Source organism: Ostrea edulis, chromosome 1 (assembly GCF_947568905.1).
Source record: "Ostrea edulis chromosome 1, xbOstEdul1.1, whole genome shotgun sequence".
Lineage (NCBI taxonomy): Eukaryota > Metazoa > Mollusca > Bivalvia > Ostreida > Ostreidae > Ostrea > Ostrea edulis.
This window is the reverse complement of record NC_079164.1, coordinates 62316224-62342438: the sequence shown is the minus strand read 5'-3', so window position 1 is coordinate 62342438 and position 26215 is coordinate 62316224. Positions and strand designations below refer to the sequence as shown.

General features: G+C 33.8%; 1 protein-coding gene, 1 long non-coding RNA gene and 1 other non-coding gene across 12 annotated transcripts in view; 1 reads left to right on the top strand and 2 right to left on the bottom strand.

The window, feature by feature from the left end:
- Window positions 1-26215, bottom strand: part of LOC125648273 (piezo-type mechanosensitive ion channel component 2-like) — a 101421-nt gene that overhangs the window by 74902 nt on the left and 304 nt on the right. For 4 of the 10 annotated variants that reach the window (XM_056155938.1, XM_048875253.2, XM_056155972.1 and 1 more), the window contains exons 2-12: window positions 26069-26144; window positions 23316-23411; window positions 16844-16966; window positions 15103-15145; window positions 14467-14922; window positions 14006-14165; window positions 13633-13740; window positions 11636-11857; window positions 9430-9687; window positions 8142-8283; window positions 7054-7110 (exon numbers count right to left, since the gene is read on the bottom strand). In XM_056155938.1, the coding sequence (XP_056011913.1) occupies window positions 7054-7110; window positions 8142-8283; window positions 9430-9687; window positions 11636-11857; window positions 13633-13740; window positions 14006-14165; window positions 14467-14922; window positions 15103-15145; window positions 16844-16966; window positions 23316-23411; window positions 26069-26141 (1738 nt within the window). In that variant the 5' untranslated portion in view covers window positions 26142-26144. Of the gene's footprint in view, window positions 1-7053; window positions 7111-8141; window positions 8284-9429; window positions 9688-11635; window positions 11858-12993; window positions 13496-13632; window positions 13741-14005; window positions 14166-14466; window positions 14923-15102; window positions 15146-16843; window positions 16967-23315; window positions 23412-26068; window positions 26145-26215 lie in introns of those variants that run through there. The other 6 variants (XM_056155964.1, XM_056155975.1, XM_056155976.1 and 3 more) reach the window with 4 other exon arrangements.
- LOC130052109 (uncharacterized) lies at window positions 161-2367 on the top strand. Its single transcript, XR_008800470.1, has 2 exons — window positions 161-1839; window positions 2066-2367. It is a non-coding gene; the product is annotated as an uncharacterized LOC130052109 (long non-coding RNA).
- LOC125664962 (U1 spliceosomal RNA) lies at window positions 15268-15431 on the bottom strand. The gene has a single exon (XR_007366123.2). It is a non-coding gene; the product is annotated as a U1 spliceosomal RNA (small nuclear RNA).

Genomic DNA, 26215 nt, shown 5'->3' with positions numbered 1-26215 from the left:
ATTAAGTGTGTAATTATAACAATTGAATGCCCTTCAGTCAAAGATTTTTGGTGTCAAGATTAATGATATTCACCAAGTTGTTCAAAAGGAATCGACGGCGAGTTTTCTTCTTCTTAATTTATAAATGAAGACAAAAATGAAATTATATAACTAGATTTATTTGGATGCAAAATTAACAAGAGCAGAAAAAATTGAAAATTTATCTACATTTACAAACATGTAGGTCAAAATTGTTTTTGTAAAGTGATCTGATGGAACAGGTGAGCCTTTGAGTTTACAAGTGTATATAAATAGTGGTGATCAGTCCACAGGCTTACAACTGAAAAAATATTTGTTTTTTAATTTTTTGGAAGTTTACCCAGTATATTTGAATGAAAAATGGAGATCAACAAAATTCAGTACATAGATGCTTTGAATAGAAATGATAATCATAAACAAGAAATTGTTTTGAAAATAAAAAATGAGCATAAATGGATTTAAGTGTATTATCCTTAAGTTTGTATCTTAACATAGAGGGTACCTTGGACATTAAAGGGACTGGTTCACGATTTTTGATAAAAATATTTTTCATTTTTGATGTTAAACATTAGAAATATAGCTCATTTAATGTTGACAGCCAAAATTTTGACCTTCTGAATGCAAGAATAAAAGTAATATTTTAGCCTTGAATATGTGTTATGTAAACAAAGACTCGAGTCTTTTTATGTAAACAAACAAACAAGTGAAATATTGATTTTGCAATATAATGCATAGTAACAAATTTTAACTTTTAGGTGACACATTTCACCCCAAAAATGCTTGAAATGTGAAAGATATAATGATACTTAGATCGATATCCATTTCTTTTGAAATTTCGTAAACAATAGCATACCGCAATCTTTGTTTACAAAACAAATAATAAACTTTCTAAAATGAGCTTCTGTGATGATGTATAACCTTAATTTTCATGTAAAATCTTTCAAACACATTAGACAGTAGATTTTGATCATTAAAAGTGAAAAACAAAATTTTGGGTAAAATCGTGAGTCAGTCCCTTTAATATTTTTAATCAAGTGGTTGTGCATGAGCTTACAAGTATTCCAGTAAAAATTATGTGGGTGGGGTATATTGCTGGTTTTTTTTTTTCTTTGGGTGGGGTTTTGTTTATATTTTTGTTGTAGAGGGTGGGGTTAGATGATTTAATGTTTTACTGTTAGTGGAAGGTTCCAGTGTGAAGCCCAAATGAAATTATAATGAAGTTTAATAAAATATGTATCTTCATGAAATAAAGAGTCTGATTTTTAATACTTTGTTGTTTTTCTTAAAAAAACATTAGGTGTTGATGTTATCATGGAAGTAAGAGAGTTATCTTCCAAGAAGCTGTTTAAGTGAGATATGGTATGCATACATGCCAACTTTCCCGATTTAGGCGGGATCTTCCCGATTTTACCCTCCGGTCCCGCTTTCCCGATTGGGAAAGCAAAATTACCCTAAAATCCCGATTTGAAATTTTTTCCGACCAAAATTTCCGATTTCACGATTGAAAACGAGTTTGAAAGCGGGATAATCGTGAAATCTCGTGACCAGAATTGGAAATCCCGTGTCATTTCTGAACTGGCCAATCAGAAATCGGGACAATAGTCAGCCATTGCTGTTTACCTGTGTCGCATGGTGTCGGGTTGGCCTGTGTCGGGGTGTTTATTGGACAGTACGAAGCATGTTTTGATAGTAATTAATCGGGAAGACGGATTTCAAATTGACCTATCCTTTACACAAACGTGAATGACAACGATGCTAGTGTCACCACCAAACAATCGGACATTCCGCCTCTCGCTGACAGCATCCAAAATTTGCAATAAGGTATGTCAAGTATATATTTTTTCCAACTATAATAATATAGGCTATCCAAATCTATCCGTCTATAGCGATGTATTATATAGTCTTTATAGTGTAGTATTCATTAAATATACTTTGTGATGCGTAATTCGCACAAGTCTGTACTGAATTTTTTATTTAGCAAGTAGCCTTAATTTACAAGTAAAACGGAATATTTTGATGTGTTTTTTTCCCCTGGTAATTATTTCAGATGTCATGGGTGCAAAGGTTTTGTTCGCAAACTTCATAGCAGGGCAGATCACTCCTTTTTGGTTGCAATGCAGATTATTCCACCAGTCTCTGCAAGCCCATGTTTACAGACAAGCAAGATCGCCTTTGCAGTCGTACCTAAATGCATGTGATTTAATTTAAATTTTGATATATAGACCGGCCAATGTTTATTGTATGGTGTAAAAGGATGCAACCTTAAATATTATTTGATATTATGTATGTGACTTGTTGGAGAAGATTTTTTGCTGAATAGATGATTTTAATAAAATATTAATGTATATCTTTCAAAGTTTTTTTTATATAGTTAATGGTCAAACACATTTGATGTTGTGTTAATATATGATACATTAACAATGATTTGATTGATATTTTATTTGAAAAGACAAATATTTATTTTCATGCTAAAATGTCGTGAATTTTGAGCTTTGAAAAAAGGTCGTCGCGCGCAAAATCCCCCATGGGGATTTTTAAAAGTTGGCATGTATGGGTATGATAGGTGAAAAAATTAGTTTGTTAATGTTGTGGACTTTATAGAAACTTCGGATCCTTATAAGATTTCTGGTTTGTATTGTTGATAAATAGTTCAATTAAATATGATGGCTATCATTATTGCTTCTTATTTTTATTGGAACCAGAGGAAATGTGAGCAGAATGAGTGGTTTAATGTATCAATAATGTTAAACCAGACATATAACAATGTGTCTTGTCTCTGGTATAATTATATAATTAATATTCAGGAAATAACATCCCCATCAACCAATGAAATTTGTGTTGCCAACAAACATTGACCCAAACAAATTAAATTGACTTCACAGTATATGACTCCTTACATGGAAATAGCATTTCCTTAAACATTACAATGGAAAGAGAGAATTAAGGAATAGATTTCATAAAAAGTTATTTATCAATCATAGTTTTCATATTTATGACAGACTTAGTTTACTGTATTTTTAGTCAATTTTTTGTTAGGAGGAGGGTGGGGGGTGTGACAAAAAAATGAGTTGTATTGGTGGTGGTTGGTTTTCAAATTTTTTTTTGTACGAGCGGGTGGTCTAAAAATTAGTGGCATTCCAAACCCCCAGGTAATTTTTACTTGAATAGCTCTTAATAAAAGTAGTGATAAATGTTAAAAAGAAGTAAATCTTCTTGAGATGAAGATTTTTGAACATATATTTTTTTTAAATATTTCAATGTCAAACTTTGAACCCCTATTGTGGCCCCTCCCTGCCCCCTGGGGGCATGACTTGAACAAACTTGAATTTACACTACCTGAAGATGTTCCATATAAATATGATTAATCACAGCTTTGCTATTCTTGAGAAGAAGATTTTTAAAGATTTTCCCTATATATTTGTGTGTAAAACTTTGATCCCCCCTTGGGGCCCCATCTTATCCCCGGGGGCCATGATTTGAACAAACTTGAATCTGCACTATGTCAGAAAGTTTTCATGTAAAAATCAGCTTTTCTGGCTCAGTGGTTCTTGAGAAGAAGATTTTTAAAGATTTTTCCTATATATTTGTATGTAAAACTTTGATCCCCTATTGTGGCCCCATCCAACCTCCGGGGCCCATGATTTGAACAAACTTGAATCTGCATTATGTCAGGAAGCTTTCATGTAAATCTCAGCTTTTCTGGCTTAGTGGTTCTTGAGAAGAAGATTTTTAAAGTTTTTCCCTATATATTTGTGTGTAAAACTTTGATCCACCCCTTGAGGGCCCCATCTTATCCCCGGGGGCCATGATTTGAACAAACTTGAATCTGCACTATGTCAAAAAGTTTTCATGTAAATCTCAGCTTTTCTGGTTTAGTGGTTCTTGAGAAGAAGATTTTTAAAGATTTTTCCTATATATTTGTATGTAAAACTTTGATCCCCTATTGTGGCCCCATCCAACCCCAGGGGCCCATGATTTGAACAAACTTGAATCTGCATTATGTCAGGAAGCTTTCATGTAAATCTCAGCTTTTCTGGCTTAGTGGTTCTTGAGAAGAAGATTTTTAAAGTTTTTCCCTATATATTTGTATGTAAAACTTTGATCCCCCCTTGTGGCCCCATCCTACCACCGGGGGCCATGATTTGAACAAACTTGAATCTGCAATATGTCAGGAAGCTTTCAGGTAAATTTCAGCTCTTCTGGCCCAGTGGTTCTTGAGAAGAAGATCTTTAAATGACCCCACCCTATTTTTGCATTTTTGTGATTATCTCCCCTTTGAAAGGGACATGGCCCTTCATTTGAACAAACTTGAAAGCCCTTCACCCAAGGATGCTTTTGGCCAAGTTAGGTTGAAATTGGCCCAGTGGTTCTGGAGAAGAAGTCGAAAATGTGAAAAGTTTACGGACAGACAGACAGACGGACGCCGGACAAAATGTGATCAGAATAGCTCACTTGAACCTTCGGTTCAGGTGAGCTAAACAAGAGGCCCATGGGCCACATCGCTCACTTTGGTCCATATCAGAAGATTTTCCATATCTATTTGCATGTAAAACCGTAGTCCCTATTATGGCCCCAAACCTTCCCCTGGAGGCCATGGTTTTTGCAAACTTGAATCTTTGGCCCTATGGTTCTTGAGAAGAAGATTTTGAAAGATTTTCCCTATATATTTGTATGTAAAACTTTGATCCCCTATTGTGGCCCCATCCTACCCCAAGGGGGGGGGGGGGGGGGGGGGGGGGGCATGATTTTAACAAACCTGAATCTGCACTATATCAGAAAGCTTTCATATAAATCTCAGCTTTTCTGGCTTAGTGGTTCTGGGAAGAAGATTTTTAAAGATTTTCCCTATATATTTGTATGTAAAACTTTGACCCCCTATTGTGGCCCCATCCGACCCCTGGGGGCCATGATCTTAACAATTTATAATCTACACTATATCAGGAAGCTTTCATATAAACCTCAGCTTTTCTGGCTCAGTGGTTCTTGAGAAGAAGATTTTAAAAGATTTTTCCTATAAATTTGTATGTAAAACTTTGATGCCCCCCTTGAGGCCCCATCCAATCCCCGGGGTCCATGATTTTAACAAACTTGAATCTGCACTATATCAAAAAAAAAAAAGAAAAAAAAAACAAAAACAAAAACTTTGACCCCCTATTGTGGCCCCATCCGATCCCCGGGGACCATGATTTTAACAATTTAGAATCTGTACTATATCAGGAAGCTTTCATATAAATCTAAGCTTTTCTGGCTCAGTGGTTCTTGGGAAGAAGATTTTTAAAGATTTTTCCTATATATTTGTATGTAAAACTTTGACCCCCTTTTGTGGCCCCATCCGACCCCCGGGGGCCATGATTTTAACAATTTAGAATCTGCATTATATAAGGAAGCTTTCATATAAATCTCAGCTTTTCTGGCTCAGTGGTTCGTGAGAAGAAGATTTTTAAAGATTTTCCCTATATATTTGTATGTAAAACTTTGATCCCCTATTGTGGCCCCATCCGACCCCCGGGGGCCATGATTTTAACAATTTAAAATCTGCATTATATCAAGATTTTTAAAGATTTTCCCTATATATTTGTATGTAAAACTTTGATCCCCTATTGTGGCCCCATCCGACCCCCGGGGGCCATGATTTTAACAATTTAGAATCTGCATTATATCAGGAAACTTTCATATAAATCTCAGCTTTTCTGGCTCAGTGGTTCTGGGAAGAAGATTTTTAAAGATTTTCCCTATATATTTGTATGTAAAACTTTGATCCCCTATTGTGGCCCCATCCGACCCCTGGGGGCCATGATCTTAACAATTTATAATCTACACTATATCAGGAAGCTTTCATATAAACCTCAGCTTTTCTGGCTCAGTGGTTCTTGAGAAGAAGATTTTAAAAGATTTTTCCTATAAATTTGTATGTAAAACTTTGATGCCCCCCTTGAGGCCCCATCCAATCCCCGGGGTCCATGATTTTAACAAACTTGAATCTGCACTATATCAAAAAAAAAAAATGAAAAAAAAAACAAACAAAAAAAAACCAAAAAGACTTTGACCCCCTATTGTGGCCCCATCCGATCCCCGGGGACCATGATTTTAACAATTCAGAATCTGTACTATATCAGGAAGCTTTCATATAAATCTAAGCTTTTCTGGCTCAGTGGTTCTTGGGAAGAAGATTTTTAAAGATTTTTCCTATATATTTGTATGTAAAACTTTGACCCCCTTTTGTGGCCCCATCCGACCCCCGGGGGCCATGATTTTAACAATTTAGAATCTGCATTATATAAGGAAGCTTTCATATAAATCTCAGCTTTTCTGGCTCAGTGGTTCGTGAGAAGAAGATTTTTAAAGATTTTCCCTATATATTTGTATGTAAAACTTTGATTCCCTATTGTGGCCCCATCCGACCCCCGGGGGCCATGATTTTAACAATTTAAAATCTGCATTATATCAAGATTTTCCCTATATATTTGTATGTAAAACTTTGATCCCCTATTGTGGCCCCATCCGACCCCCGGGGGCCATGATTTTAACAATTTAGAATCTGCATTATATCAGGAAACTTTCATATAAATCTCAGCTTTTCTGGCTCAGTGGTTCTTGAGAAGAAGATTTTTTAATGACCCTACCCTATTTTTACCTTTTCTTGATTATCTCCCCTTGGAAGGTGGCCTGGCCCTTTATTTTAACAATTTAGAATTCCCTTTACCTAAGGATGTTTTGTGCCAACTTTGGTTGAAATTGGCCCAGTGGTTGTTGAGAAGAAGTTGAAAATGTGAAAAGTTTACAGACGGACGGACGCCGAAATACGGGTGATCAGAAAAGCTCACTTGAGCTTTCAGCTCAGGTGAGCTAAAAATGTGTTTGATATGCTTGCAAGAGGTTTTCCATGTCTTTCATTCTAATATACAAGTACAAAGTACTTCCAAACAACCTCCATGCTGCCTTGCATAAGTGAGACAAAAATAAATTACTTGGAAAATTGTATGTCATGCTTTGGTAATAACCAATTTGTAAGTAAATACTGTACACAAGCCATACCTATCTGTTTGACTGTTTGACTGTCATGTCCATCAACCTGATCCAAACTGGGAATGTCTACATGCAGAAAAAGTCACAACATCAAGCAAAGGGAGTAAGAACAAAGGCAAGAATGTCGAAACACAACTTTTCACATTCTTTAAAGCCTTGTCCTTTGTTCATGCAACAAAACATTCTAATCAAGGCTAAAAAGAAATAAAACATGGTTCGAAACCTAAAAGTAAAGTACAGTGTATTAATAAACATATTTTGTACTACATGTACAATAATAAAAAGAATAAAGGTTCAATCATGGACAATGCAGGAAACACATGTCTGGTATTTTTACAAGTGGATCATGCAAAAAAGGGACACTGCATGCTTTGTCTAAGAAAAAAGCTTGAAACATTGGAAAGGGTTAGGCTTCAACTATTTTTGCTTCAAATTTTTTTTCCTGGAGCAAAAACATTTTTTATACAATGCATTTATCAAAAATTATTTACAAAACAATTTCAAATTTGAACAGTTACCTCTACCATAATTCAGTGTGCATGTGTATTGAGTTTCAACTTTCATATAGATACAATGCAGTTCAGATCATGCAAATGTAAATGAAAATTAAATAAATGACTAGGATCTTTTTTTTTTAAGAATTCAGTTTCTTAAAATAATCAAACCTATGTTCTACCACCACCACTTCCAATGATATTTTTTATTAAGTTAGTATCTTACACAATCCTGACTGAGCTATGTCCATTTCATCCTCCTCCCCATCTTTTACATTAGTAAGCCTTATCCATCCCTCTGTGTAAGAGTTCTTAAGTGTTAACAACACACACTATCAACCGTTTTCTATTGTTGTCAGAAACACTGAGTACTTTTGTTAAACAATTCACTACATCACCTGTTACAGCAAATTTTATTTCAAAAAGATTTAATATCAACATCAACTGTCTGATTGTCACAGTCCTGATACATCATATTTAAATTACCCCTTTCATTGGTGTTAACACAATCTTTGTAATCTTCATTACATACTATATGTCAACCTAGAGAGTGCTTTACAACATCCACGACACAGAAGCTAATACTTTCTGGTTGTGACTTACTGAACCAGGAGTCGCGTGGAGTGGTGCCCTCCTCAGAATGGATGGTTTCCAGTGGCACCTGGGTCTTGTCTGCCTTTCTCAGTAGCTGTCTCTCTCTGATGTATTGTCTCATGGTCAGCCAAAACATGCAGGTGAACAGGATCTAAACATTTCAAATTCAGATTTGTCATTACAACGAATTACTTAGATCAGCACTAAGTGTTAAATTTTAATTATAAAGATCTTTTTATGAATATTTAACTACACAAGCATGTCATGAAGTTTCAAAGCATGCTTACCTTATATAAATATCTACTAATTAAAAATTCTACATTAAAAAATACTTTTTGATAATTTTTTTGAAATAAAAACTAGATGTGTTGGCACAACACAAATATCCCCACCTGCAGTAAAGTCAAATGTAGGAAATCCATCGAAGTATAGCATTGAATGTGGTATTGAGATTGTAAGTTATACACATTTAGTACAATGAAGAACTCAACAACAATCCTTTACATGTTTTAACAGTCATAAAATACGTTAAAGGGGCACAACTCCATCTTAATCAACGATCCTGATTATCTTTAACTCATCAATATACATCTGCATACAAAAAATCAGTTCAATATCTCCAGGCGTTTAGAAAAAAAAGAGTTTGGAAAACTGGGTGTCGCAGATGGACAGCCAAATGGTAAAACTATATGCCCCAACCACTTTGTGGTGGGGGCATAAATATTGTACATTTGGATTGATGAGTCACGAAATGCTTAGGTCAATATTGTATGATTCTATAAATTGGCATTGTAGATTGATACTTAGATTTTCACATGGATGGATCCATTCACTTTTCATTCACAATATAAAATAATTACAGGTAGTTTTCAATAACAATTTAAGTCAAAATGTCCATAAATATAAGAATTTGCTTGCATTGTTAAGAATCACAGATTAACCTATTGATAACTTTGGAAAGAAATGCATCTTTGAGAAAATATTGTATAAACTGACTTTGATTTCTCATTAATCATGCAATGAAACAAATTTATTTAAATGCTAAAACCACATATTTCAACCTATACTCTCATCATATCGTGTGAAAATCACAGTAAATCCATTTGAAGTTAGCATTCATTATGGTAATCAGTGGGTAACAGAAAACCAACAGCATAGAATCATATCAAGTCAAGGGCAAGTTCACACTGCTCCATCTGGTCAGATAACTTTACTCCAACAATACTGTTTTCCAAAATGTAAAACAAAAAGCATTGATAGCAGAGAACTGATCTGACTAAAACTTCACACTGTATACCTGTAATGCCAACTGAAGACATGGGTAAGTAAATTTTTTTAATCCAATTTCTTCCAGCTTGATTCCATTGCTTTCTTCTGGCAGTTCCTTGAGATTCATGCCATACACAAACTGAATGACGAGTAAAGCCTCTCCATAGAAGACTACGATGGGAGAACACAGGAGATAAGCCTTTCTAGAATGGGGCACCATCCAAATAAAGCAAGCTGTCAACAACAGGACAAAGGTCAGCCAGCTGTGGAAAGTGATGCTCCAAGCCTACAATGCACACATTCATATTCTTAACTATTTCTACAAATTGTGTACATGAAATGTCATATAGTAACACATCATAAATCTGGTGAATCTGATTATTCTTTTTTAAAGTCAAAATCAAGAATTTTCTGTACATTTCAATGTATTAATCACATATCATAAATTCCTTATTCTATTACATGTTAAAAGGCTATTGGGATTTTTTTTTCTTTTTTGACTAAGAATCATGCAAAATTTGAAATCAGATATATATCCCATAGGAGCCTAAATATAAATATTTCTTAGTGTTTACAGGTGTGAATCACAACAACAAAAAAACCCAGAAAAATTAAAAATACCACTTCCAATATACATTTAAAAGATAATTGAAAAATGAAAGATCATCTCTGACGTTTTCTACAGACTAAATAACATTATCTCACAGGTACAAAGGACATACCTAGTTAAATTTGTGATAAGGTGACTCTTGATAACTAAAAAACCCAAGGGAGCTTGATAAAACTTTGAGAGTTTGAGAGATTGAAGGCTGTGTCAAATCCAGAAATTAAAGGTCCAACCATTAAGGTTAAGATTTTATAGTAATCAAATTGCACATTTACAACATCCTGGGGTTGTTTTGATACATTTTCCTTCTTAATTTTGAGGTAACTGACTTGATTTCAACAACAACAAACTCACATAAATAACAAGAGGCCCATGGGCCACATCGCTCACCTGAGTCACCTTGGCCCATATCTGAAGACTTTCCATATATATTTGCATGTAAAACCTTAGTCCCTATTATGGCCCAAACTACCAGTTCCACCGGCAAACACTCGGCATCAGGTAGGAATGTTAAGGGTCCTCGGAGATGACCTTAAAAACGGATGTCCCGTGTCACAGTAGATGTGGCACGCTAAAGAACCCTCAGGCCGTAAGCACCGAGCATAGGCTTAAATTTGAAGCCCTTCACCGGTCTTGGTGACATTTCCATATGAGTGAAAAATTCTCGAGTGAGACGTTAAGCAAGATACAATCAATCAATCAATGAAATTTCAGTCACTAGCTACACAGCACACAATCATCACGATTTTCGGGTAAATAATACATCATTGGCATGTTTCTAAATTATTTTCTCAAATTCACTGTCTCTTGGTCGAGTCTGAACATTTTTACATGATTACACTCACTAGTATATTGTTACTTGATTGTCATATAATTGTATTATACCAAGGAGGTACATCTAAGGTTTCAATAAACTAAACTAAAGAAATCGTAAATTTTATATAGGCATAGTCAGTTTCCAAAAACAAAGTAAAGGTGCAAGGTTAAAGCTGACCAATTAAACAACTATCCATCCCAGAAAGAAGCACTTAATTAATTAATTAACATGGCCAGGCTAGCTCCAGACATTCACTGTTCTCCAGGTAAGGTCCAAGTGGAAATAATTATATGCTTGATGAATGTGTGTGTATGCTACCATCACTTCCCAACATTGAGAGTGAAAAAGAGTCACCCGTAGTTAATGAAACTTGCTACAAACAAACTTTTTTCGAAAATGATTAAAATGAAAACTAAATTTACTCTTTCATAAGTAAAATGAATACACTTTACCATATGGAATGTAATTTATTTCCATGATTTCTCAATTAAGTCCAAAACAATGGGGAAAATTTGTATAGAGTTATGTAGGGAGGGGTAATATATTTCAACATTTTAGAAAATTCCACCCACCCCTTTTTATAGAATTTTATATTTGTAATTTTAACAACTAAACTAAGCCAAAAAATACATATCAACCAATACATTCATTTCTTTGTTTGTATCAAGTGTCCTTAATTTTCATTTATAGCCTTTTCATCAATATATCGCCCACTGCAGGACTGCAATTCAAATATACATTCCTAGTGATTAAAATTTTGTATACTAATTGTTGTGATTTATTTCATTACTAGATTGAGAAAAGCCCTACCATCATTGCTATTAGGGACAAAACATAACTTTGCTTCATAATGTAGACAAGGAGCGAAGCCATGGCGCTCCTCTTTAAGTTGGCTTTTCTCTTCTTTGGTTTGGAATGAGATGACCCACCATCTTCCTCATCAGATCCCAACATGGTGGGGGATTCTGCCTCATCCCGACGCTGGGACGAGAATGTCTCATAGGACTGAATCTCTCCAGCTTCCACCAGGCTCTGTGAATGTTCAGAAAATAATAAATGGTCAAACTTTATAGATAACTGTAATCAAACTGAACAGCATATTGCAAGTGCTGACTAATCAACTTTAATATTTGGGGGGACATAGTATCTTTATCAAAGATTAAATATCATTGTACACTACATTTGCACTGTATCACTCTTTTTTTAATATAGAAACAAAAAATTGAAAGTAAAGAAACTCTGAAGTTTGAATTACACAGTGAAAACCTCGTACATATACAAGTGTAAATGCTCCCCTCACCTAAAAGTTATGCAAATTTTAAAATCACCGCTATATTATATATTACATACACATTTACATTCCTTGAGGAAATATGAAACCGCCTGAAATGTCATGCTTTCTTGTTGTACAAGATGAAATGAAGCAAACAAAAATTATTTTTGAAAACCTTTGTTTATCTAAGATATATGCTTCGTGCAGACATGCATGGATTTTAAGGACATACGTGGTGTTTCTCAATAATATACATGGATAATTTTTCATGATGTTTCGTGTATAATTCACTTGCATTCTATTTCATTTCTACTAAAAATCTCAGGGTATATTCTTTAAAGTTTGCATATTTTGGTAGTTCCTGGTTGTTGCAAGTAAAAATGTTAGGTCAGCTTTTAAGTATTACAGCAAGTTGTATAAATGGAGCAAAAATGGAGAGAAAAATCTTTGGAACAATCCAGTATCGAACCCATGACTAGATAGATAGGTAATCTAACCACTGAGCAACCCAGGTCGATATTCAAAGTATAGTTAGAAATATTACTACCATATGAAAATTTAAACCCATTTTGGAAATCATACAAAAACTCTGCATATCGAGATGGGAATCTTTTTTTTAGAGAAAATGTCAAACATCGTGTATGTCCTTAAGAGTGCAAATCAATAAAAATGAAAAATAACTTGCATTTTCTCCACTAACCTGGCAATAGAATTGCCTTGAAATTGAATACCAAATTCAGAGTACATGCATGTAACTAGTGTAATGCATCAAAACAACACCCTAGTCACAGCTCTAATATTTTAACAATGGAAAGCAGAAAACAAGAGGAAACAGGATTTTGTGAATAACAAAATTCTTCTGATACACAGGAAGAAAAGATTCTGCAATACATACCAGAATTTCAGTTCAGAAGTTGTGAATTTAGACCAAGGAATATTAAAAAAAGACTCATTAGTCAAACTACAATGTCAGGCTTTGGTGGAATTTCATCTTCTGTCTTCTTGAATTAGATAGAATTTCTTCTTGTTTCTAAACGATTTGCCATGCAATAAAACAATTAAAAGCTTTTCCTGAACAACACTAAATGATAAATTACAATTTACAATATTTATGATAATAACAGTGCAAAAAGCAATAAAAAGGCAATATTTGATACAACATGTAGATGTCAATAAAAATAAATGTCAATACAGGCACATCACATACATGTAAATCAATAGCAATGTGGTAGTAGACATACAAGTATAATGTCTAAAATAAGTTATACTGGTTCATGTTTAAAAAAGCATGCTACACGCCACATCATAACTATCCTGTGCACACTGAACACACAAATTCTTTAGGACTTCATCACTTTATATATTCCACATACTTTATCAAATTGGCCTCCTGGATTATCATTCTTTTTATTTGCTTTTTGCTTGTTATCATCAGAAATAACTGATACATTTTTTAAAACAAAATAAATGAAGCCAAAACTGGAAAAAAAAAATACACCAAAATTACTCAATTTATCATAAAATTCCACCAGACCTCGTCTTGACTCTCATGATGCGGCAGTACCTCCCGCTCTGACGACTTTTGACGTTTACGCTTTTTCTTCTTGGGTGCACCAATTTCTGAGTCAACAACATCATCCTTCTACAAAAACATGACATGCCATGCTATGAACACACCTGATAAGGTTAGCATTAAAACTGGACATCACATTTGGAGAAGTTAGATTGGACTACACTTTCAAAATATCATGCGCAAAAAATTATGATTCAATTTTTTTTAACCTGATATTCAATTATCGTTTTCATTTGAATAATAAGAAAATTACACAATGTTTTTTTTTAAATAAATAAATACTCTGATTAATTCTTTGTGAAATGACAAACTTTTCAACCTTTACTCTGGGTACCTTATTATTTTTCCAGTATCTGGTTTCAGTGGCCACGCTGAAGTACAGGGCCAATAGCAAAGGTGGATTGACAAAGAGTGGCCAGTTAAAAGGCTCATGGAATTCCACTGACCAGGGTTTGCCACAGTCTGTTTTTATAACTGCTGTTAACCCAAGTAACCTAAAATGAAGTCATTTCATACACTATCTGGACATGAATTGTTTATTTTTGACATCTGTGTGCTAATAACAGCTACTGGTATACAAAAATTAAACATTTCACTCATATATTCACACGATCATTACTTGTAATTTTTCTAAAAACATAAAAATATAACTCTACATGTTTTATGTACATTCTAGAAAATTTCAACATACTGATATAATAGAAAACAAAATCATACTGTTAACACAGTCAGTTACTTTTGAAATGTCTGCACTTTACTTTAAAGTATGCCATCTTCAAATGTGAAATTTGATACCTTGCCCAAAAAGATGTCCTTGATGGAAGCCAGTCCTCTTGGAAAAGTTGCATTTGATATAAATGAAGAAAAGCTAAATGTAGACCACTCCATACTAGAACACAGATACGGAAGATTGCAAATTTCTGTCCAAGACCTCGATAAAATGACCACCAGGTGGCAATATACAAGAAAGACAAAAAGTAAACAGCACTCGCTACAGATGGCACAATTATACCACATGCTGCTAAAAACAAAACATCTATAAATTTTCCAACAAAGAGTAGGAAATTGTGTAATCGACTGGATCTTTTCCTGTGAGAGATGGACTGTACTGGAAGATCTTCAGGGTTTAGTGTGTCTCTGGAGGGATTGAACACTTTATAACAAACAATGAACACAAGAATGGCAACTGCCAGGACTACTACATCAAGAATGACCAATCGCAGAACATGAACAAAGGGCACTCCATCCAATCTGAAAAATCAGTAACAGTGAAAGTACAAGTGATTGCATTTCTCAAAAATGTACATTGCATTTCTAAAACTGAAGTAAGTGAATGAATAAATAGATCTGATATTTCTTAATTACATAGTTCTGAATATGACATTCTGTAGCAACCCTTTATCTAATGACACATTTTTCTCAACCACACACCTTTCAACTGCTATCAGTCGTGCAATTTTTTCACTGCTTGAACCTATTAAAATAGAAATAACAACCATTTAAATTCATAATTTTCCTACACCTTGAAATATCTTTAAGAATATATGAAGCCCTATATCTTATAACATAGGCTACTTTCTATCATTGATTGTTTACCAGGGGTTAGCGCGAACGCAGACCCCTACACTAAAAAATTACGTGCCCGAGTAACCCGCATTTGGGGTTATCGCAGACTTCAGCCAAACCGGAGTGCAATGGTAAGGCCTCGATCTGGGGGAACCACCTTGCTGATCATGGTATCCCCTGCACCAGGTAAGTATGAATTCTTAGTCTCCTGACGGAACTTTTATACCTGGTATCCATGCCATATTGTAAATTACAAGAATTAGCATGGTCAGCAACAATTTCAAACAATATTCTATTAATCTACTGGTCTAAGATCTTGAAAAATTGGCATACTAAAGAAGCAATATATACTTGTAATAGTTGATTGTATTTTATACCAAATTTCTTTATTGTGCAATTAATAAATAAATTTTACAGAACATATCTCCACATCTTAAGTGATAGAAATGCAACCATGACTTATCTCCCGTGTTTGTGTGGTGGAGTGTAAACCTCTTATAGTGTGGGTTGACATGTGTGAGAAATGCCTCAAGCTGTGTATGTTTAGATAATAGATCATACACAGGTCTTGTGATAAATGCTATATATAGAAAATAGCCAATTTTGCCTTACATTGTATACAAACCCACTGACATGTATGAGATTTAAAACAAATATCAGGATCGGGAACATTTCATAATGTATGCATGCATATCCTTAGTACATAGTGTTATACAACGAATGCTTTTATGGTAAACTTAATATTCTATAATACAATTGTTTTAACATGAAACAGACATCTTATTACCATGTATCAGTAACAGGATTTACGTACAGTAAATTAACATCCTGTATCATATATTTCAAATAGCTGTGCTGTTTTAAATTGTATTGTTTTATCTTTCAATTGATTGTATCAATACAGGCAATGTTGAGTTTCATGTTTTAATACCAATATATCATCGACTGACCAGTTTCGGTGACCTTAGTGATAAACCGCGATTTTCTCAATAATCACTTAGATTAAATGAATAAACAATACACCTACCTTTAAAGTCATTAAAACATATCTCTTTGTGGTCCTAAAACGGTGACATCACCTATTTCGGTGACCATTGTTAATATAGGTTTGCCAAAAGTTTGTAACTGTTAAAAGTATATATACAGAAGGCATGTGCAACTAAACGTCAATAAATAAAATAACATAGTGTAGAATTCTAGACTTTTAGTATTACTTTATATTAATTTGAAAGTTTGCTTGAAAAAGTAGTAAGAAAATGGGCTTATTTTTGGGGTGTTCGTGTTGATTTTTTGCATACTCTCCTTTTAGCAGTTCATTTTCGGGGGGAAATTGAAGATGTTTGCAAACACTACAGCGAAATTGATGATGCAATCTACACCCGGAAACGACAATGCGCACACATAAACAAAAGGTCACCGGTTCTGGTCAGTCACCGAAATAGGGCAGTCGACGATACTTAAATATCAATCGATCCCAGCATGGTGAATTTCATTTGATTCCATGATTAGCAGAATCTTACAGGCCAGTATTTAGAAACGTACAATATTCAATGGCATTTTTGTGAAGTCTAGAGGAGAAATGATTATCAGATAACCCTTTACTTACAATTTGAGAAATTGTAGCCATAGGGTTCAGGAACTGCTGCCAGTACAATATGGAAAACCACGTGAGCTAGTGTTGCCAAACCTCCCAGCACAATTAGTAAAATTAAGTAGATACCGGTGGTACCTAAAATAAACAAAAAACAAAAACAGAAGTTAGTATTTTGCTTATACCGATAATCCACATTATTATTTCTTTGTTATGCCTCTTAAATCACAAATTGGGTGGCATATTTTTTTATCTCTCTCTTTTTCAGTTTGTTTTGTCTCTTGTCTTGCAACTTTACCATTGCATCAACAATTGATTGTCAGCATAGTATTTCATTAACACATCTTAATTATGTCCTGAATATATCAATCAAAACATTGTGTACACGGAATTTTATATCCATTTTAATTTTTGCCCAAATGCACTGAAAACTTTTTTGCCCATTTTGAATTCCCCTCCTATACTAGCTGTCTATTAAATTGCTACTTATAAGCAATAAAATTAAATTCATCCAATTCTAAATTCACCTTTTACAATTATTACAGGGATCGACATTAACGGTTGTCCGATTGCCCGAGGCAAGTGAAAACCCAGTTCGGACAAGTGAAACTCAATACACACTTGCCCGATGGGGCAAGTGATTATTTAAGTAGGAAATGTGATCATCATAATAATTGTGTTAAGCTTGATGAATAACAAATATTAGAACGTAATGTCGAATTCCCTATATTGCTGTTTTCTTTACCAAATCGTCAGATTATAGCAAAGGTCCCGCCATTCTAGTAGATCGTACTTATCACCAATTGAGAGAGAGAGAGAGATAATTAGTTACTGGTTGACAGACTTATTAGAGTCTTAAATATTTCGGACAACTAAGTTTTTCATTCGGACAAGTAAAACTTCGAGTTTACTTGCCCGAAGGGCAAGTAAGAAGAAAAATTAATGTCTCTCCCTGTATTATATGGGTGAAATCTGACAAGAAAACACTGCAGCAAATTCCCCTTTACACATAAATGTAACAGCTTTACATATAAAACTGTTTCATTGAAAACAAATTTCATTTTCTCACTGATTGTCCATTCTATGTTGAAGAGAGAAATGTTTTTTCATTATATACATGTATACATGCAAGCTCAACAAAATTTTATCTATTTAAGGTGGCACACTACACCCTGAAATAGTTTCTCAAATTAGTACAAGGGATGATAATCTATCATATAATTTTAACTGGCCTAAAGGGTATAAGCTTTAGTGTAGTGAGCTACCTTAACAAATAGGGACAAATTTACTAGGTTAAAGATTAATGAAGACAAACCAGTAATTGTCAAATTGAGTGAATATTTAGTTAAAACTTTCAGAGAAAGAGGTGATGCTTTAAAACTGCAAAAATCATTATAGTTTATTATTCATATGTTGGTATAACACGGATATTGTCCATTATAGTTTATTATTCATATGTTGGTATAATACTGATATTGTCCATTATAGTTTATTATTCATATGTTGGTATAATACTGATATTGTCCATTTACTTGTGTATACACCTGATTTGCAATTCATATATTTGTATGTACTCGTTTCCCCCATATATGCTGCATCCACATGTAGTTTGCAGCTCATATATTAATCTGTAGTTAATGATGTAAACTTTTTTGAAATTTCCTTCTTTATAAGCTGTCGTGCTGTTATGCCCCATGGGCCCAAAATTGGAATAAACTTATCTTAAAACTGCTCATGCATTCAACACGTTGCATATGAAGATCTATCTACGGAATGTTTTCTGCAAAGAAATGATTTGAGCTACATGCATGACACAGTGATCATTAATAGCTACTTAATGTTGACTAAAAATTGATTCTGAATATTGTTTGGCATTTACAGTTAATGCCTTTGTTATCATTATTCACGATAACTTGCATCTGATGACTGCATGGGACGAAGATGTTAATTCATCAAATCAACTGATCCTAACTGAATGACTGCATGGGACGAAGATGTTAATTCATCAAATCAACTGATCCTAACTGAATTATTAATGAAAATGAGAGCTGGTGGATGTCCTAAATCTGTTTTGAAGTCCCTCAACTCCTTTTATGAAATAATGAAGATAATCCATAAAACGTGGCAGCCATTTGATGCTTTATCAATTAGCCAGAGGCTGAATGTTAAATAAACAGCTGCAGAAAAAAAAATTCATTGCATATTGCTTTCAAACTTTCATCAACTTGATGAACAAAGGTTGATCACAATATCTTGAATTAATGTTTAGCTTCCTGAGTAACACATAAAACAACACTCCGTCCTTACTTCATGTGACATTTCATTTTTATCAATACTTTTTTTTTTTAACTGTAGTGAATACCCTACATATGACATGTACCTATAGATAAAGTATCTGGTGCATGCACTTGTATTGGAAGCCTTGGAGGTACTAAAACAGAGCTCACAGATTATGTATTTACACACAGCTGTTACCATTAAATCTAAGGAGCCCAGGAGCAAGTGACATTCCAAAACCCTGCTAAACTAGCAGACAAATGTACATGTTAATTATATGTGTTGCTATTAGAGCACAGAGACAGGAATGTGAGAGTTGTGTTTTAAATGCATTATCTCAACACAAAATTGTTACCAAATGCAAGTAATGCTGACCAAAATAAATTCTACCTATTATGTCAGTGGCACATGCAAGTTTGATTACACCCCCACCCACCCCACCAAAAAACTCCCCCAAAACAGATAGTATCCTTTATTAAAAAGCCAAAATTTATTTTCTTTGAAAGTGTTAATAATTCTAAAAATGAAAACTTTAAAAAAAAGTTGATATTTGTGGCCTGTTATGATATGATACAATTAGGTCTACCAGAAAATGTTTGACTTATCTTGCCTTTGGGAGTTTTGGTTAGAATTAGCAGGGGTAGCCTACATCTTTTGTTTGCTTGGTACATAGATACACACTACTTTGATTTATTATCCTAATGTTAGAAATTTTGTCTGTTTACCATTTATCATCTTCCTGTAAACCTTTAAAAAATATTACCAGACATAAAAAATTAAGAATTTCAGTGATTTTTCTACTTCCTACTTTTCTACTGGCGATGAGTACGGTAACATTATTTGTTTAATTGTAATGATCCATCTATACTGCAATCAAGATTATTCTATGTACCAAAGTAATTCTATTTACACCCAAATGTGTATAAGTTTGAACAATTTTTAAACACAACAAATAAAATTAAATTGATGAAACTATGTAAATTTATAAAAACTATTATTGAAAGACATAGCTCTCCTGGTTAGCTCATTACCAGATACTGCAATTCATTTTTCTCGCATATGTATTTAATTATATTAGTGTAATGTATCTCTACACTGTACATTAAGTCAGTTTATGAGAATTGTCACTTTTTTCATCAGGGACCTGGGCCATTATCATTGGGAAAAATTATCAAATTGGGGGAAAAATCAATATCATTGTAATTAACCTTAATTGGTGTGTAAAGTACAATACAAGCAATTTTAACACCATTTACTGAATTAATTTGCTATGAAAATAACAGTCACCCATTTGTAACTTTATTTTGAAATTGTTAGTTATTTTCATAATATAAAAGGTCTTTAAGTGAAAAATGCACATTACAGTATGTCGTACGAAAAAATCAAATTCAACAAAAACAACAACACAAATTGGGGAAAAAAGCAACTTCAATTGGGAAAAATCAGTAGCCTTTGAGAGGGGAAAAGACCTGGGTGTAGAAAAAAATCACTGAATTTCATTGGACATCCTTACTGTAGACGAAGGGAACAGCTGCAAATCCACTCTATCATCTGACACTTGCAAGCTGATGGATAACCACTGAGAGTTACATTATTATAAATGAATGGATCAAAGGGAATATTAAAAGCATAGCCTTCAGACCCAGAGTCAGGGACATGATAGAGTTCGATATCTTTGGGTAATCAGTGAAACAAGTTATGATTGCACATTTCAAGTAGCCATAAAACAATTGTGAAATAAAAAATACAATGCCTGAAAATCTTGTACAACTACTATATTGTAAACATCCCCCAGCTCAGTACTTTAAGTGAAAGAAAACATGAGCAAGCTCACATACCCCACACTCCAACATTGCTTGACAATGCCTCACATAACAAATGATTGCTATACATTACTGCAAGAACAGAATAATGGGGCTCGAAGTTTTAAGTTAAAAAGGGGCATAACTACCAGAAAAATTATTGAATCAGAATTTCCTGAGAATCTGCACATCTACACAGTGTGTCCTTATTAACTACAAAGTTTCACGAAATTCTGTTGAGCAGTCTCAGGGGAGTTGTGCTGACAAGAAAGAGACTGACTGACATACGGGTAAAAAACATTATAACTTCCTTGCATGGGGTATAATAAGCTTGTCCATAGATGGTAATTGCATTATAAGAACTGGTTTTTGACATTTGCATGACCAAATATATATTCCATAAATTGTTTTTAAATCTCTCAAGTCAATTTCTCTGACATGTCTTGATATTTTTCATGAATCAATTTAGTTTGCCATACATGGTTATAATTTCTAGTTCTGGAAAATGAAAAAGTGAAGATGACTATAAACACTATCATTGGGAAACTTTATCAAGCAACTCAACTACTACAAAAATTCAGTCACTTCAAATATTTGTGTAGATATAAGTCATGCTCATAAAAACAAAACTATCTATTTGTAACACCACATATATTAAAAACAACAGCAGCATCAATCTCAGATCATTTGAGTGTTTCTTCATGAAAATGGTCAAATTATTCTGATAGATAGATCCCACCACTACAAACTAAATAATATCAAACTCTAGTACAAGAAGTTCAAATGTTTTACTCTAATCTTTTCAGAGCTATATGAGTAATTTATAACAATCAATTTATGGTTTATCATTACCATAACAACTGATTGTTTGGTGCAATATTTCATTGCATAGGAATAAAATCAAATACTTTAACTAATATTTCTAAAAAAAAAAAAAAAAATATATAAAAAAAATTCTGCATTAATAATTTACTTGCTAGGAATAATTATCCTGGGGCAGTCTGTGAAGCATGTCTTCAGATTATTTCTGAACCCAGAGTAATAAAAATTAAGTATTATGGGTTGGCAACAGATTGAAAACACCAACATCAAAGGACCAAAGGCCTTCAAACTCTACAGGCGCCTGGAAAGAAAAATCAACCTTAATGTTTGTAGTCATGGGAACTTTTCTTTCTAAAAAACAAATCAATGATCAACCCTTGCTGATTACGAGATATAAACTAAAATCAGCAGCTGCTGGACTAATCTTGAAATGGTGCTTCACTTGCACAGCACACTAGTTGTCTCTCCTGTTTTCACAGTGCCTAATTTTTTTTAACCCAGCCAATAAACTTCAGGAATAATTTTCCTTCCACATGAATATATTCGCTGTTACAGTACCTTTTGAAGGATACCAAAATAATATATATCCCTTGCTCTGTACAGTATAACAAGAGACCCATGGGCCACATCACTCACCGGAGACACCATTGTCCTGCTGCTATTCAGCTGTTGTGATTTCTTAAAACATTTTTTTCAATCTTTATTCCCATGAAAAAGTTTGACCCCATATTGTGGCCCTAATCTAGCCCTATAGGATCATGACATAATAATACAAGGTCACAAGGTAAAAATCATGGTATGAAATGCAAGATCTTCCATAAGGACAGTCTGCAAGTTTCAGACAGACGAACATATAGAGAGGACAAAACAATATGCCCCCCCCCCCCAACATTAGTCACAGAGGCATAAAAAACTTCAATTCATACAACTTATAAACATTTGCATTTTGATATGATTTAGTGTGTCCCTGCTACTCTTGAAAAGAACTTGCATTAATTTATTTCCTTTATATTCCCATATAAAGCTTTGATCTCTTATTGTGGCCCCACCTTTCTCTTTCCCTGAATTGAACAAACTTGAATTGGACTACCTGAGGATGCTTGCACATCAATATATGACTAATCATGACCCTCCTGTTCTTGAGGAGAAGAGTTTTAAAGATTCATCCTATATAGTCCCATGTAAAACTTTGATCCCCTATTGTGGCCCCATCCTTCTCCCAGGGGCCACAATTTTTATGTACTTAAATCTACACTATGTCAGGAAGTTTTCATGTAAATTTGAACTTTTTTGACCCAGTGATTATTGAGAAAAATTTTGAATGCCCCCACCCTATTTTTGCCTTTTCTTGATTATCTTCCCTTAAAGGAAACATGGCCATTCATTTGAACAAATATGAATCCCCTTTATCCAAGGATGATTCATGCATCTAAAGCTTGATTGAAATTGGCCCAGTGAAGAAGGCTGAGGAAAATGTGAAATGTTAAAATTACTAAGCACTACAACATCAGACAAATTTTGATCAGAAAAGCTCACTTGAGCCTTCAGCTCAGGTGAACTAAAAGCACTGATTGTAAATGACTCACCTTTTATAGTAGTGGCACTTGGAGATGGAATCAGTGGTAGTCCCAATAGGGACACCAAGTACAGGAAAGACACAATGTTGTACCTTAAAGCACATCCTGCAACAGAACAATTTGAAGAAAAACATTAAATTTTTCAATCATTGCATGCTAACAATTTGAAGAAAAACATTCAATTTTTCAATCATTGAAGACGTCTCCATATGAGTGAAATATTCTCAAGAGGGACGTTAAACAATAATCAATCAATCATTGCATGTGCAATTTGATGCTGAAGTGCTAAGGTACCTAATCATATTTCTATTTCCTCTATATGTATAAATTGCATTGTTAAATAAAAATGAGATCATGATTTAGTATGCCTGCTATGAACTGATCCCAAGTCTTCAGATCGATGAACCAACAGATTCTATCACAATAAATCTTTGCTGGTCAAAGGGTTTAGGATCCACTCCACTTCTCTGGCGGAGTGAATCGTAAATCCTTAGCTAGCGAAGATGACCACAATACCAAAAGGTCTGGAGCAGTACTGAGCAAGTCTAGTTAGAAATCAACACTTCAAAATTCACATTCACACTGCCCTTCCACATATTGGAGTTATTATGCATAATATCTTTTAAATGAATATCAAGACCAAACTGACGGACGAACATCCAACAATAACTGCATTTTAATGTAATATGTCTGAAATAGGAGGTGTACATGTGTGAGCAATCAATGTGCAAAGCTAAGACTATACATGGCCTGGGTATGTTATGGGTTTCAGAACACAACATCTCTTAGACCTGCTAGTAACACATGTAAATCTCTCATTAAAAATGTTCGAATTACTTTTCATAAAAAGTGATTTACTCAAAAGACAGTTTCTTAAACAGAGATTAATATTATGGTACAACAGCTTAGATTTTCATCGACTCAGGAAAATGATTGCTGCCAATATATTTTGAATTAAAAAACAAAACAAAAGCAGGATATCCTCTTGAAATATGGCATTTGTAAGATAACATGCTATTGAAATCATAGTATAAGTGATTTAGAAATTTCCATTTCTGTGCCTTTGACATTTTATACACTGTAATAGTCATAGATTTATCATTTTGTAAACATGTTGTCCATGAAATGAAAACAAATTGTCCATTTCAAATTACATGAACATTTTAATCCCAGTAATGATTAGCATCTTATTTCACAATACACAATGTACAGCAGTACTCTCAGAATTAGGGCATGTTTTCAAGGTGTCATATTGAGTGTGGACAGCAATCACAGAACAAGAGCCCCTCAATAATAAAAACATATAATAAAACCATTCTGACAGGTAAAAAAAAAAAGGTCTCAGAACACATATATATGTCTGCATGATTATGAATTCACTGACCAGGACAATGACCAGAGTGGAGTACTTCAATATAAACATTATAAAAACAACTCATCAGTTCAGTGGACTGCTAAGTTACTTAAAATATTTCATCAAAGAAGCAATATAAAATTAATTGACATATTAATGGACAAAAAGAGACAAAAATGTGGTTGGAATATTGCTTTCATTTAAAAAATTTGCGATATTTCAAAATAACCATTTTTGATATTATATGTGGAATAAACTGCATTCCTTCTATTGACCTTGGACTTTACTTTTATATTAAAAAAAAACAACCAAAAAAAAACCCAAAAAACAAATAGGGATCTAGACTTTTATGGAACATTCTAAGTTAAGTACCATTCCTGGAAATCTAAGAAAAATTGGATGGCTTATATCTTGGACACAAAACTTTTCAGAGTTTCCCTTACTAAAAACAAGTAAGAATGTAAGAACGAATGACTTCAAACAAAGAACCAAATTGTTCCTAGTCAGACAAACTTTATATGAAAAATGAAGCTTAAATCCAACACAAAAAATGGCAGTGGACTTGACTTTTTACAGGTCTATGACCTTGAAAATCAATAGAAACTACAGGTCTTCATACAGGGAAGTCCATTTGGATGAAAAATGTACATATATAGCTTGTGAACACATGACATATCAGAACTTCTCTTGAAGTGAATGAATAATCGAATGTACTATTATCCCTGTATAGCTATTGCTATGAGGGGAATATTAATAACCTCGTCATTATACACATTCTCTGTATAGCTATTGCTATGAGGGGAATATCAATAACCTAGTCATTATACACATTCTCTGTATAGCTATTGCTATGAGGGGAATATTAATAACCTCGTCATTATACACATTCTCTGTATAGCTATTGCTATGAGGGGAATATCAATAACCTAGTCATTATACACATTCTCTGTATAGCTATTGCTATGAGGGGAATATCAATAACCTAGTCATTATACACATTCTCTGTATAGCTATTGCTATGAGGGGAATATTAATAACCTCGTCATTATACACATTCTCTGTATAGCTATTGCTATGAGGGGAATATTAATAACCTCGTCATTATACACATTCTCTGTATAGCTATTGCTATGAGGGGAATATTAATAACCTAGTCATTATACACAATCTCTGTATAGCTATTGCTATGAGGGGAATATTAATAACCTAGTCATTATACACATTCTCAAAATTTATACCCTGAAAAGTTAGTAAGGTTATCTAAGAAAAACTTGAGACAACATTAGTGAAACAACTTTTCATAATAATCTGTACACAATTTTCATACCATCATAATTTATTCATCTCTGTGATAACATCCAAATTAGTTTTTAAACAAACAAAAACAAATATTTGTTATACAAGTTACCTGCAAGAAGAACTACAGGCAGAAGAAGCCTAAACAGGAGGTAGCCAATGTATCTTGCTACTTTGGATGACATATTCTGTAAAACATAAAACACATGCTTAAATTTGTAACTGAAAGCCCGATCACAGTAGCACTTCTTCTAGTTTC